Raw genomic sequence first — 15,714 nt, forward strand, 5'->3', positions numbered from 1 at the left:
TAGAACTCAACTTTGAAGAGCTCTGGGCCTGAAACTTTAATATTATTTGAGCTTTCGATTTTCTTACTGTATTAATTTTGACAAACTGTGTTTTCAAAGAATTTATCCATTTTATTTTAATGTTAAAATGTCTGACATGTGGGGTGCCTGGGTGGCTCAGTGGGTTAAGCCTCTGCCTTCAGCTCAGGTCATGATCTCAGGGTCCTGGGATGGAGCCCTGCATTGGGCTCTCTGCTCAGTGGGGAGCCTGCTTCCCCCTCTCTCTCTGCCTGCTGCTCTGCCTACTTGTGATCCCTCTCTCTATGAAATAAACAAATGGAATCTTTAAAAAAAAAATGTCTGACATGTGGGGCTCCTGGGTGGCATAGTCGGTTAAGCATCCAACCCTTGGTTTCGGCTCAGGTTCTGATCTGTGTCCTCTGATCAAGCCCCGTGTCAGGTTCCATGCTCAGTGCAGAGTCTGCTTGAAATTCTCTCTCCCTCTGCTCCTCCTACTCATTCTTTCTCTCTCAAATAAATAAATATATCTGTTTTTAAAATGTCTGACATAAAGTAGATCATGAAATTCTCTTACTACCTAAATACTTCCTCAATGTTCAACTAATAAAATGGACTTTGTCCACCTTTTTTACTTGTCTTTAAAGGAGGGTTGGTCTGAATTACCTGATCTGCCATTACCTGATATAGAATACCTTAAGCAGTTCTTGACTTAAGGTCTCAGGCATGTCTTTCAAAGCTGTACATACAGTTAGGTTGGGGGGAAAATCAGGAGTGGTACCCTGGGTACTCCTTATTTCCTAATTTGGTGCTTCCCCCGACTATTTCTTGTCCTGGTACAGTTGAAGCAAAATTTAACTGAGTAAATTTGAAGAGCTAATTGGCTTTACTCAACAATTACTGAATCAGGCAACATCCCATCTAGCAAATAGAAAGGCCCTGTACAAAAGAGTTATACATAATGGAAGGTTTGTACCTGCAGAAACAAGGAAGTTATTAGCAAAAGAAAAGAAAGGATTGTTTCAGGCAAGGTCACCTTCCCTTGGACCAGGGCAGGGGGTCTTATCATGCAGATTGTTTCACCAGTGTTGATCAGGAAATTCCAGATTGACCGGTTAAAGGTCACGTTAAAACTTGCAATTAAGTTTTGGTTTGCAAGTGACTCCATTTGAGGCCTTTTTTTAAAAAAAAAAAACAAAAAAAACCCAAAAACAATCTTCATAGAAACTTATTTTTTAGAGCACACTGTGTTAAATGGATAGATGGCTCATGGACACGGATGATTAGCCTAGGGGCTCGGCCACACTAGTCCTTGCCTGGCTGTCCTAAGGACTGAGGAAGGCAGTACATCAAGACCCCCTAGAACCCACAAGGGGCATACCTATGTGAAGTTGCAAATAATTTAGCGAACTCTTCCCTAATTCTTCCCTCCTTTCTCCTCCACAGCTCACAGAGCTCCCCTTTAAGCTGTTTCCCATTCAGAAGTCAATCTCTTACAGCCACCCTCATGGCCTGTCTTGCGATGCATCTCCTCTCCCCAAAGGATAATGAAGTCCCTGCTCCCCCAATCCCTTCTTGAACCCTGAAAACTCAGGCCTCTGGCTCCCACTGGTTATTAATGGATGTAATGACTAAAATTTTATCGGAACACAACTATATCCATTTGTTTATGTATTGTACATGACTGCTTTCTCACTACACACCAGAGTTAAGTAGTTGGTGATATGGGAAAGGCAACAGAAGCAAAAGAAAAATTATTAAATTTCCTTACGACTTACAGCCCATTGACAAGTTCTTGAAACAGGCAGAATGACATTCCTCTAGGGACTCAACTGCCTAAATGTTGACACTTTGCTAAGAGCAAAAGGCAATCTTAGCCGGACCCTCCAGGATCCTCTGAGTCTACTTTAAATATACGAAATTCCTTTGGAGATCCCTTTATTTCAACCCCCACACCCCCCCCCCATACACATTAGGAATCATCCTCCATAAGGCCCACTGATACATATCTGAAGGATCTCTTGACTGAGAGTTTACTAAACAGTAATAAATGCCCTTTCCTAACAATAGCTAGGCCCCTCATGATCCTGGAAAACTTATTTCCAAAATACCTTGGAGGTTTGTTCTGTTCCTAACACCCTCCCAACTTGCAAGTGTATAATGGGTCACTCTTATGACCCCAGCTCTTTCTGCCCATGGGTCCTGCCCCCCCACCTCGTGCTTTAATAAAACCACTTTTTGCACCAAAGACGTCTCAAGAATTCTTTCTTGGCCATCGCTTTGAACCCCAACATCTGTCCTACATCACTTGGGACAGAAATTGTATGGCCTGCAAAGTCTCAACTGTTTAGCACTTGGCCTTTACAGAAAAAGTTTGCCAACCCCACATGAGAGGATTGCTCTCATTAGTTTAGCTTGTCTGGGAGAAAAACAGCCTAAAAATAGCATAAAATTAAGCCTGTGGCCATAATCCTCTCAACAACCCTTTGACATGGGTTGACATTCTCATCCCCTTTTACAGATGAGGAAACTGGGACACAGACAGGACGTTCCCCAACCAAGATCTGACCTGGGCAGGCCGGCTCTACAGGCTGGCTCTCCAGACTGGCTCTGAACTCCTACAGAGGAGTACCTCTTTTGTGAAGCAGAGCTAGGAATGTGAACTTTATCAGTCTCCAAACTCCTAGTATCAGGATTCCAGAGCCCGCTGAGGCAGTTAGCCCATGGCTAGACTTAAGAAACCTGCTCCCAAAACACCACTGGGACCTTGGCAGACAGATAATTGCACTATTCTGTACATCCTATCTGCTTTCCTGGGTCACATGTAGCCCCGCCCCACCAACTGTACTCTCCACACAGAGAAAAGAACAAAGAATTTCATAAGTAGCACCCTACCATTCACTAGCAAATTCTAGCATTTTCTTCCATATGCTTCAGCGTTTCTGTTATTAAGAAATAAAATATAACCCCAGTTGGAGCTCCCTCTGTACTTCTCCTGGATCTCTTTACCTTCCCTCTCCAAAGGTAGCCACAGTACTGAAATTGGGAGTTTCTTTCCCATGCATGCCAGAACTCTTTACTAGCCTGCCTTTTTAAAAATTTCATCATCCAAAAAAAAAAAAAATTTCATCATCCGGCCTGGGCAAGAAATACTAGTTCTTCGGGTTCATAGACTCTCCAACCATTTTCATCCTTCCTCTGCTGAGGTAGGTGGTATCTTTGAATCTGGTTGTTGGGAGTTCAGTGTCTTTGTTCTCAAAGATCCTAATCATGGGTGTGGTTGCCAGGCAAGGGGTGGGGGTGGAGGTAAACAGAACTGGAGTGGTGGCTGAGTTACTAGTTTAACACAAGTAAGGGCTTCCCATCTCATTCTGTTACATCCACTTGCCACACTCACCAGGCTAAAGGAAGAAGTTCTTGCTATGAGGGCCTTCGCTGAAATTGTGTTCCAGACCTTGGGCTGAACTGGGCAAGGTTACCCAGAGCAGGTGAAAACATCTTGGTCAAAGGGATGAGGGAAGGAGGAAGAAGGCCAGAAGTTGCAACTGTGGTGTGTCTCCCCACCCAATGGGGGCCCCCAAATGTGGAGCCACCTGATGGAGTGGAAGCTGATGGCCCCAGTAGTGAAAGAATTTACCCAAGGCTGCACAAAGGAGCTAGAAGTTTATTGAATACACCACACAAGGGAGCAAAGCAGAGATAGTCTGCAGGGAGGTGGTGGGTGCAGACAGTATTTAAAGGGGGAAAGTGAGGAGGGAGGGGGATGTATGGGATTTCCCCTTTTTTGGTAACTGAGCCTGGTTGTGCATAGCAGCCCGTTGGTTACTTAGGGCCTATAGCTATTTTGAGATGGGTCACCTGATGGGCCTGTCTGGATTCAGCCAGGGGGTTGGGATACCATGGTCTCTTTTGCCTTAACCAAGTTTCCATGGCTCAACCCTGTGGTCTCAAAGTAGCCTCTACAACAACTAGGAAAAGGTTACAAGGATTAGCTTCCAAAGATGAGCCTCAGTTTTACATTAGAAAGGGGGGAGTAAGAGATGGTAAGATTAGAAAATAAAATGTAAGAGAGGTGGAGTCAAGATCTAGGCGGTGGTGAGAAGAGAGTACTAAGGACCTGTGCTCCTTGTCCTTTATTGATTTTCACCTCTGGATCCACTCCCCACTCTGCTCCATATTCACCCACATACAGATATCGGTGAGTTCCCTGGCCACTGGCTTCCAGTCAGGTTTGGCCAATGGAGAGGACTGGCAAGAAATCGCAGGAATGGAGGAGGACAAAGCTGGGCTACCTACTTCTATGACTTGTTCTCTGAGAAGTTTCTGTAGGCTGACTGGCAGTTTCCCTCACCTGAAGGTCATAGTCCCTCTCATCAAGTAGCCCTTGCCATAAGGCCCTTGCTCTCCCCAATCCAGGTTCAAGAAATCACTCTCTCCCTCTGCTGCTTTAGGTATAAGGGTGTTAACAGCTAGCCACACGTTCTGGAATATCACTTCCGGAATATCACTTGTGGATTCTCGACGCACTACCTACACTACTTAAATTCTGCACATAGTTACTCAATTAAATGCATCTTTCAAAAAATGTGAGTGTGCCATCTATTGCCACTGGTTACTGATACAGGGCTCATTTCTTAAGTTACTGAGAAAATTGCTGACAAGTTAATTCTATTACTTCTACTAATGACAAACCAACAGCATTAACTTTCAATCCAAGGAGGAGATATATAGAAAGACTCTAACTGATAATTTTGTAAAACCACAAAATGTATACACCAAATCTTCCTAAAGAAATAATTTCTAGGAACATTGACTCTTAGGCCTGGAAATCTGTTGTATCTTTTTTTAAATGTTGAGTTTTACAAAGGTAATCTCTGATATACTTATTTGTCTAATATCTGTCTCCCCCACTACACTGTAAACTCCATGACACCAGAGACATATCTGTTTTATTCACTACTGTATCCTCAGTGACCAATAGCCCTCAAACAGTAGATATTCAACAATTTTTTTAATTTAATGAATGAGTGAATTATGATTAAAACAATTTTTTGAGTTATGGTTTTGAAAATAGTCAAAAGCAGTAGCAAAAACAACCATCATGGAATACTGATGAGTCATTCTCTTAATTAGAGGCAGATATGAGGCAGGCACTTGTTTAGAGAGTTTCTTCAGTGAATCATGTGACTTCTTTGTGGCTTAACAATCATATCTTTTTGTGAAGGTGGTGTGGGAGTGTTCACAAATTTTTCAGGGTGTCTTCTCAATTACAGAGATGCAGGAAATGGTAAATCTCAACGCAGCCTGCACAAAATTGCTTGGGCTTTTCTTTAGGAGAGTCTTAACATATTCAGAACTGAGGAATCCACAGTACATGCTTTACAGAGATATAATGCCTGTGATATCAAATGAATCCCTGAAGAGGCAATAACATCAAGAAATCTACACCACTGTGAAAAACAGAATGGATGTCCCCCAAAATTTTAAAAAAGAAAACTACCATATGATCTAGCAATCCCACTTCTGGGTATTTATCCAAAGAGAATGAAAACACAAATTCAAAAAGATATATGCACTTCCTATGTTCACTGCAGCATTATTTACAATAGCTAAAATATGGAAACAACCTAAGCATCCATCAATGGATAAATGGATAAAAAAAATGTGCTACATGTATATAATGGAATACTACTTAGCCATAAAAAGAATGAAATCTTGCCATCTGCAACAACATGGATGGACCCTGATGGTATTATGCTAAATGAAATAACTCAGACAGAGAAAGACAAATACCATCAGATTTCACTTACATGTACCATCTAAAAACCAAAACAAATGAGCAAAACAGAACAAAACTCATAGATACTTCTGGTATCTGGTGATTGCCAGAAGGGAAGGGAAAGGAGGGTGGGTAAAATGGGTGAAGTGGATTCAGAGGTACAAACTTCCAGTTATAAAATAAATGTCACAGTGATGTAATATACAACATGATGATGATAGTCAATAATATTGTATTGCACATTTGAGAGTTGCCAAGAGTAAATCTTGAAAGTTTTCATTATTAAAAAAAAGAGTTTGTAACTGTATGATGATGGAAGGTAACCAGACTTATAGTGGTGATCATTTTGCAATGTATAAAGGATTGAATCATTATATTGTATACCTAAAACTAACATTTTATATGTCAATTATAATATAATCAAAAAAAAGAAATAACATAAAAAAAGGTATACTAACCACAAGGAAAAGAAATCCATAAATGCTTTGATAGGAGAACCAGCAGAGATTTCTTCCTTGCCTGAATCCTTGCCTCATATCACCCAGGAAATAACCCACATCAGCACAACTTTTGTGGGGCATTCGATTGCAAATGCTTATGTTCAATTATCAAATATGCATTGCATACCTACTATACCTGTGAAGGTACCCACCCACTCCCAGGCTCTGGCAATGGTGATTAAGTCTGGGGCGCCTAACTGGCTCGGTCCATGGAACACGTAGCTCTTGATCTTGGGGGTCAGAAGTTCAAGCCCTACATTGGGTCAGAGATTACTTAAAAAAAAAAACCACATAGTCCGTGTCTGTGATTACTCACAGACTAGTGGAGCCACAATCACAATATGCTATGACACGTACTATAAAGGTACTACTGTTTTGTTTTTTGAACTTTTTATTTGGAGATAATTTCAAGCTTTGGGCAATCGTGCTAGAATAAGAGTAGCAGGAAGGACACCTTTTGTTGGTTTGAAACCTTAGCAGCTTCCTAGGTGAAATCTAAAATTGGCCCTGGTACACAGAGGGGCAGTGGGAACCAAAGGAAGAGGCAGACCATTCTAGATTGGTAGGTGGCAGATTTACTAAGCAAAAGAACTTACATGCAAGTCTTATCTTAGGTGGCTATGAGATGACTAAATCTCTGTGCCCACCCACTAAATCTTAAAAGTTTATACAGAGGCCTTGGGGTGCTCAGGTCGTGATCTCAGGGTCATGGGATGGAGCTCTACATTGGGCTCAGCACTCAGTACAGTCTGCTCGTGCCTCTCCCTCTGCTCCTCCCCCCACTCATTTACTCCAGCGCGGTCTCTCTCTCTCTATCTCTCTCAAAGAAATAAATAAAATCTTTTAAAAAATATTTTATTTATTTCTTTGGGAGAGAAAAAGATTTTATTTATTTCTTTGAGAGAGAGTGAGAGCACAAACTGGGGGGGGCAGTAGGCAGAGGGAGAGGGAGAAGCAGGTTCTCCACTGAGCAGGGAGCCAGATATGGGGCTTGATCCCAGGACCCTGGGATCATGACATGAGCTGAAGGGAAGTGCTTAACTGACTGAGCCACCCAGGTGCCCCTAAAAAAAGGCATATATAGAGGGCTTAATGGGGCTAGTTACATATATAGTCCAGATGGTCTCAACAACACTTTATTCTCTCAAGGTTGTGTCCTTGGAACAGCTTCCACTGTGGGAATGGTGGGCAGAACATACATTCCCAGGAAAGGAGAGGAGGTAAGGAGCCTCTGATTGAATGGGGTCTAGCTCATGGGTCAGTCAGGGGTCATGCCCTCTCAGTGACCTCTTCCAACACCTTTACCCAGATTCATGCAATGTTAACTTTTTAGCCCATGTGCTTTTGCATGCTTTATCTATCTGCCTATATTTTCCCCTAAACTATTTAAGAGTATTATACATAATTACCCCTCACCCCTATATACTTTAGTTTGTGAACCAACAAACTAAACTTGTCTCTTTAGCTTCCTTTAATCTGGAACATTTCTATAGGCTTTGTCTTTTTTTTAAAGATTTTCTTTTCTTTTCTTTTTTATTTATTTTTATTTTTTTAAGATTTTATTTATTTATTTGACAGAGATAGACCAGTGAGAGAGGGAACACAAGCAAGGGGAGTAGGAAAGGGAGAAGCAGGCTCCCCACCAAGCAGGGAGCCCAATATGGGTCTCGATATCAGAAGCCTGGGATCATGACCTGAGCCTAAGGCAGATGCTTACGGAGCCACCCAGGCACCCCTTTTATTTATTTTTTAAAAATTTATTTATTTGTGGGTGGTGGCAGGGAGAGGCAGAGGAAGATGGAGAGAGAGAAAATCTCAAGCAGACTCTCTGCTGAGAGCAGAGCCCAACATCAGGCTCAAAACCATGACCCTGAGATTATGACCTGAGCAGAAATCAAGAGTCAGATGCTCAACCAACTGAGCCACCCAGGTGCCTCTTACGACTTTATTTTTAAGTAATCTCTATACCCAATGGGAGATCAAAATCACAATCCTGAGATCAAGAGTTGCATGTTCTACCAACTGAGCCAGCCAGGTAACCCCATTCTTTTTTTTTTTTTTTTTTTTTTGCTTTCTTTCTCTTTTATGACATAGACATTTTTGAAGAATACATACCCTCCTTTAAAAAATAAACTATTTCTTATTTTGTTTTCCTACTATTTCCTCATGATTAAATTGAAATGATGTATTCTTTTTTTTTTTAAGCAATTTCAATACCCAACATGGGGCTAGAACTCACAAACCTGAGATCAAGAGTCACATGCTTTACCAACTGAGCCAGCCAGGTGCCCCTGTATTTATTTTTAAAGTAAACTTTATGCCCAACATGAGGCTCAAATTCATGAACCTGAGATCAAGAATCACATGCTCTACTGACTGAGCCACCCAGGCATCCCACAGTTTAAGTATTTTTAAGTGTATAGTTAAGTGGCATTAAATACATTCACATTGTGCAACCAACACCATCACCCATCTCTAGAACTTTTTCACCTTCCCAAACTGAAACTCTGTACCTATTAAATAGTAACTTCCCATTCCTCCTTCTCCTTAGCCCCTGATACCTACCATTCTACTTTCCTTCTCTAGGAATTAGAATACTCTAGGTACCTTATATAAGTAGACTCATAAAATATTTGTCCTTTTTGTGTCTGGTTTATTTCACTTAGCATATGTCTTCAAGATTTATCCATGTGGTGGCATGTGTCATTCCTTTTATTCCATTGTATGTGTTCTTTTTATTTGATTTGATTTGATTTGATTTATTTGAGAGAGAGGGAAAGAGAGAGCACAAGCTAGGTGAAGGGCAGAGGAAGAAGCAGGCTCTCTGCTGAGCAGGGAACCTGATGCCAGACTTGATCTGGGGACTCTGCAATCATGACCTGAGCAGAAGGCAGATGCATAACCCCCTGAACCACCCAGGTGCCCTCCACTGTATTCTTGCCTGGAATCTTCCATAGGCAGTGTCATGTCCTTCTCAGGGTTTTACCACTGGAGGTACATGATGTTCATTTGTCCTTAAGAGAGAAAGAGAGCATGCAAACAGGGGCAGAGGGAGAGGGAGAGAGAGAGAGAATCTTAAGCAGGCTCCATGTCTAGTGGAGAGCCCAATGTGGGGCTCTATCTCATGACCCTGAGATCATGACCTGAGCCAAAATCAAGAGTTGTACACTTAACTGACTAAGCCACCCAGGTGCCCCAGTAATGCTCATTTTAATCACCTAGTTAAGGGGTTGTCAGATTTCTCTGCTATATAATTATTTTTTTCTTCCTTGAAACTAATAAGCAATTCTATAGGGGATACATCTTAAAGCAATGAAAATATTCTGCTGCTCATAAAAAATTCTCCTGGAATTATTTATCTATTTTTAAGTAAGTAAGCTCTGTGCTCAGCATAGGACTTCAACTCATGACCCTGAGATCAAGTGTTTATATTCTACTGACTGAGCCAGCTGGGCACCCCAAAAAACTCCCCCTGGATTTAGTACCCTTTGATGAGTCTTGCCTGATTCAATCTTTACTAAAATAGTTATAAAACTCTGACTTTCCTACTGCAGAATTCTTTCTACAATAATCAGTGGGCACTAGGCATTCTACTTTAAACAAGAGCCTGCCCTCCTCCCTTATTGATGGATGGACAGATGGGTGGATGGATGGATTAGATGACATAGGTGGATGGATGGACTGTCCATATGGACTCATGGATTTCTATTTTTTTCAATGATTTATAATTTATCCTACACTGAATTATTTTGGTGCTCAAATACTCCCAGATTTGGCCAATGGGAGCTCCTTCAAGCTGGCTCCTGTGTACTTATGACATGCCCTCATTGTTTTTAAAGCACTTCCTTACTTTATGACATAAAAGATGTTCCAGGTTTGGGGCACCTGGATGACTCAGTTGGTTTGAGCTTCTGAATCTTGATCTCAGTTCGGGTCTTGGTCTCAGGGTCATGAGTTCAGGCCCTGCACTGGGCTCCACACTGGGCACAGAGTCTATTTAAAAAAAGATGTTCCAGACTTATTTCATCCCTACTTTGTCCCAGCCCTACAATCTGCCATTATTCTGAGAGCCTGGTTCCTTTTAGGGAGGAAACATTATTAGAGATAAAGATCTGAGCACCAGGTGTACTCATTACTATTGGGATATCTTTGCCTCTGAGCCCTTTCATTAGACAGAACTAGTAAATATATGCACATGTATATATATATGTGTATATATATATGTATGTATATATATGTGTATATATATGTATGTATGTATATGTATATATATAATGAGCATATTAACATGCATATATACATATTTCAGAAATAATGAGTTCATACCAATCCTTCCAATTCCAATCCATCCTCACAGGGTTCTTTCTTGCCTTTCCCCATTTCATATTTGTATGTCCCTCCTTTCACAATTAGAACCCTGATGCCCAACTACATTGATCCATTTATTCATTTGCTCAATGCTTTATCTTGAGTCATTTCAGAATTATTTTGCCTATACCTCTACCACAACCAAGCCTACTAAAGAGAGTTCAGTATTTGTTTGCAATTCTGCTTGCCTCATAACTCCATCTCATCTCAGACCAGGAGTTCATAAATGACTCGAATTAGTCCTTTCTACTACCCTTACCTCCTCTTTAAATGTGATTATTTGAAATACAATGTGGTCGGGACGCCTGGGTGGCTCAGTTGGTTAAGCGGCTGCCTTCGGCTCAGGCATGGGGCTCCTTGCTCAGCAGGGAGCCTGCTTCTCCCTCTGCCTCTGCCTGCCACTCTGTCTGCCTGTGCTAGCTCTCTCGTGCGCACTCTCTCTCTGACAAATAAATAAATAAAATCTTAAAAAAAAAAAGAAATACAATGTGGTTCATTTGTTCCATTTGCTTTCAGTTGAGTCATCTCCCCACCCTTTTTTTTTAAATTTCATTTATTTAAGTAATCTCTACACCCAACTTGGGGCCTGAACTCACAACCCCAAGATTGAGAGTTGCACACTCCTCTGACTGAGCCAGCCAGGAGCACCTCCCCCTTCTCATCCCATTTTTGAATATATAGAATATTAATATGCTTCAGAAGTCAAAACTATGTAGTAATGCATACTCAAGAGTGTCATTCCTTCCCACGTCTTTCCTGCACCATCTCTCCTCTCTGACCCAGCCTCCTGTAAGTGGTCAACCTGGTTGTATTCTGGTTTATTTGTCTTGTGTTTCTTTTTAAAAAGATGAATAGATAAATAGATATATGAATGCTTTTGAAATTTTTCCTTCTTTTCATAACAAAGGTGAGACTACTTTAATACTCTGTTTCACTTTGTTCCTTTTCTTAATATTATCTAATAGTGGTATTTTCAAGGGCTACCAGTGTTGGGACTAGGGTGAGGTAAGTAAGGTGTGTAGTGTGTAAAATTTAAGGACACACCGGTGACTTCCACCTGGAGGAGTCTGACAGGTGACTAGGAATATAGTCACAAATGAAAAGGAATGAAGTCATTTGAGACAAAGGGAACAGAAAGCACAAAAACAAGGAAGCTCAAAAGAGCATGGTGAGAAGTGCAATATAACTACAGTACAGGATGTTTGCTAGGATGTTTGCTAGGGAGGGCCTGGAGATGAGACAAGGCTGATAAAACATGTTGAGATTGGGTTATAAAATAGTGGTAAAAGCCTGGACTGGAAAAAAAAGAAAAGAGCCTGGACTGGACTTTTTCCTATAGGCAGCAAGAAACCCTTGATTTTTTTTCATGCCCTTGATTGCTTTATCCATTCCATCATTAAATTCTATCCATTCCAATTCTGCACTGGCTTCCCTTGAAGGGTTTTATTTTATGTATTTTTTTTAAAATTTATTTATTTATTTGACAGAGAGATCACAAGTAGGCAGAGAAGCAGGCAGAGAGAGAGGAGGAAACAGGCTCCCTGATGAGCAGAAAGCCCAATGCGGGGCTCAATCCCAGGACCCTGGGATCATGACCTGAGCCAAAGGCAGAGGCTTTAACCCACTGAGCCACTCAGGCACCCCACTTGAAGGGTTTTAATCAGAGGAGTAACATGATTACAATTTTCTTTTAGTGAGATGAAACTGGCAACATGATATAAACCAGGCCTGCAGAATGGGTGAGAAGAAAGGTGAGGGGTGCCTGGGTGGCTCAGTGGGTTAAGCCTCTGTCTTAGGCTCAGGTCATGATCTCAGGGTCCTAGGATCGAGCCCCACATCAGGCTCTCTGCTCAGCAGGGAGCCTGCTCCCCGCCCCCCCCATGCCTGCCTCTCTGCCTACTTGTGATCTCTGTCTGTCAAATAAATAACTAAAATCTTAAAAAAAAAAAAAAAGAAAGGTGAACCTGAGGCAGGTGAGGACTCTCATCAAGTGAGAGGTGATAAAGAACTGAACTGAGAAAGTAGTAACAAGAGGACTGAACAAGAAGGGATAAATGTTTATGAGACAGAATTAGTAAGACTTGGGTATACAAACGAATTTCATTCCAAAATGTAACTGGAGGGGCTCCTGGCTGGATCACTGGGTAGAGCATGTGACTTTTGATCTTGGGTTTATGAGTTCGAGCCCCATGTTGGGTGTACAGATTACTTAAAAATAAAATCTTTTAAAAAATCTTTAGGAGTGCCTGGCTGGCTCAATTCGAGGACCTTGCAATTCCTGATCTTGGGGTCATGACTTCAAGTTCCATGTTGGGTATAGAGATAACTTAAATAAATAAAACTTAAAAAAATTTTTTTAAGAGATGCCTGGGTGGCTCAGTCTAGTGAAGCGTCTGCCTTCAGCTCAGGTCATGATCTCGGGGGTCCTGGGATCGAGCCCTGCATTGGGCTCCCTGCTCAGTGGGGAGTTTGCTTCTCCCTCCCCCTTTGCCCCTCCCTCTCCACTTGTGTGCATACTCATCCTCTCTTTCTCATAAATAAATAAATAAATCTTAAAACTTAAAAAACAAATCTTTAAATAAAAATAAAACGAGGGACACCTGGGTGGCTCAGTCGTTAAGTGTCTGCTTTCAGCTCAGGTCATGATCCCGGGTCCTGGGATCAAGCCCCACATTGGGCTCTCTGCTCGGAAGGAAGCCTGCTTCTCCTTCTCCCACTCCCTCTGCTTGTATTCCCTCTTTCACTGTGTCTCTGTGAAATAAATAAATAAAATCTTAAAAAAAAAAACAAAAAAATGAAATAAAATAGAATTAAAATGGAACCGAAGGGGGTGTCTGGCTAGCTCAGTCAGTAGAGTGTGTGACTCTCAATCTCTGGATCATGAGTTTGAGTCCCCTGTTGGGTGTAGAGATTACTAAAAAAAAATACACATTTAAAATAAATAAATAAATAAATAAATAAATAAAATGGAACTGGAGGATGCAAAACGGAGACTCTCATGGATACACACTTGGAAGAATGGAACTTACGAATTGAGAGACCAGTTTCCCTTAAATGTCTGATTTACAAGAAGACTGAGGCTTATCTCCTGACCAATGAAAACCCACCAGGAATCTCTCTTGTCCTCAAGCCAATGAACTTACTGCTTGGACAGGGGCTGGACTTACCCCTCTTTGTACTCTGCGCATGAATACAGCCCACCTCCAGCCCTTGATGGACTAGCCTGTAGCTTCCTACAGCATGGGTTCTCCAAATTGCAATTCCTCTACTATTCCTGAAGAAACTCAATTTCTGGTAATTCCAGCTTGCCTCAGTTTACTTCTTTATTTAGGTTGACAATACTGATTATAGGTAGAAGATGGAGAAGCAGGAGAAGCCCAAGAGGACTTTCCAGTTTCTGGCTTAAAGGATTGGATGAACAGAGGTGGCATTCAGTTGAGTCGGGAAAATGGCAGGAGTACCTTTGAGGCAAAAGATAAGGTCAGTGTTAGATATGCTGAGTTGGAGTTGGCAAAAAGATAACCAACCAGAAGTTTTCAGGAAAAGGTTCTGAAAAAATGTCTTAGTGAAACTTGGGCTGTTTCCCTCTTCTGACTTCCTTTCACCTTCACAGTCAAGATAAAACCAAGAACTTTGGGGAAAATATTTATTTCACCAAGTGATGTCCAGGAGTCATCAGGAGGTGTATCTAATGTCCTCACAAACATATCTGTCAGCTATAGTTAACAGTGCCCACCATTCTTTTCACATTGCTCAATAAAACATCTTCTGAGTCCCTCATCCATGCCACAGCTACCACTGTCCACCGTCAAAGCATAATCTTTAGAAAGTTAAAAATATGACTTGTACAGGGGCACTTGGGTAGCTCAGTCAGTTAAGCATCTGCCTTTAGTTCAGGTCATGATCCTAGGGTTCTGGGATCAAGCCCCACGTTGGGTTCCATGCTCAGCAGGCAGCCTGTTTCTTCCTTTCCCTTTGCTCTTCCTCTCTGCTCATCTACCTTCTTTCTCTCTTTCTTTTCTCTTTTTTTTTTTTCATTTAAAGATTTCATATATCCATTTGGCAGACAGAGAGAGTGAGAGAGCACAAGCAGGGGGGATGGCAGAGGGAGAGGGAAAAGCAGGCTCCCTGGTGAGCAGGAAGCCTGACTCCAGGCTCAATCCCAGGACCCTGGAACCACCACCGAGCAGAAGGCAGACACTTAACCAACTGAGCCCCCCAGGCACTCTCTCTCTCTTTCAAATAAATAAAATCTTTAAAAAATATGACTAGTACAAAATATAAAGTTAGCACCTATACCAATTTTATTTAACTCATTGAAGGAGAAACAGCAGTATGGTAAATTGAGTCAAAGGAGAATTGGAAAGAATGCATAGAGGCACTAAAAGAAATAATTCTAGAATAAGATTACTAAATTAGATACAATACTAGTTAATGGACTGTGGGGAAATACAATTGTTACCTTGGGTACAGTCTTTTCTACTGGACTGAATCACTTGCATCCCTACAAACAAAAATTTGCAAGTTAACAGAGACTTCATAAAGACTTGGCCTTAATCAATAGTCAATAGTAAGTCACATGAAATGCATTTCCTTAGAGAATTAAATAATTTTTAGGCGGATTTGTTAGACAAGGTTCCAATATGACATGGGAAGGACACCCTTTTGCCTTATTTCCAGACTGCATAATTTTTCTTCCTAATACATCTGTATGAAGAGTGTAGCCCCCTTAGACTGCCGAAATTGCAAATTGTCGAGGCATCAAGGGAGCGCTCCCTCCCACACTATCACACTTCAGAGGGGAACCAGGTCCATCAGCTTTTGCCAGTAGCTTCTCTCTACATATAGGGATCAAATACATGTGTCTGAGGCTAGGCAGGAAAATCAACACCCAAGAAAAATGAGGCACCATCTTCTTTATTTTCATGTCTCCCCTGGTGCCCATGAAAACCTCCTTTACACAGGTGCCCTATGCGATTTGATACTGATGCAAATAAATAGCTTTGTGTTGCCTCCCCTCCAAGTTATGAGACATGCACAGACATTGTTGAATTCCAGCCATGGGAACAA

At 41.5% G+C, this 15,714-nt stretch overlaps 1 protein-coding gene across 1 annotated transcript in view; it reads right to left on the bottom strand.

Annotated features, from left to right (window-relative positions):
• Positions 1-13,954: 13,954 nt before the first annotated feature.
• The window catches only part of LOC123934741, a 32,906-nt gene continuing 31,146 nt past the window's right edge, over positions 13,955-15,714 (bottom strand). The window contains exon 4 of the mRNA XM_045994821.1: positions 13,955-14,105. Coding sequence (XP_045850777.1) covers positions 13,955-14,105 — 151 coding nt within the window. The remainder of the gene's footprint in view (positions 14,106-15,714) is intronic.

The sequence above is a fragment of the Meles meles genome, chromosome X, assembly GCF_922984935.1.
Source record: "Meles meles chromosome X, mMelMel3.1 paternal haplotype, whole genome shotgun sequence".
NCBI lineage: Eukaryota > Metazoa > Chordata > Mammalia > Carnivora > Mustelidae > Meles > Meles meles.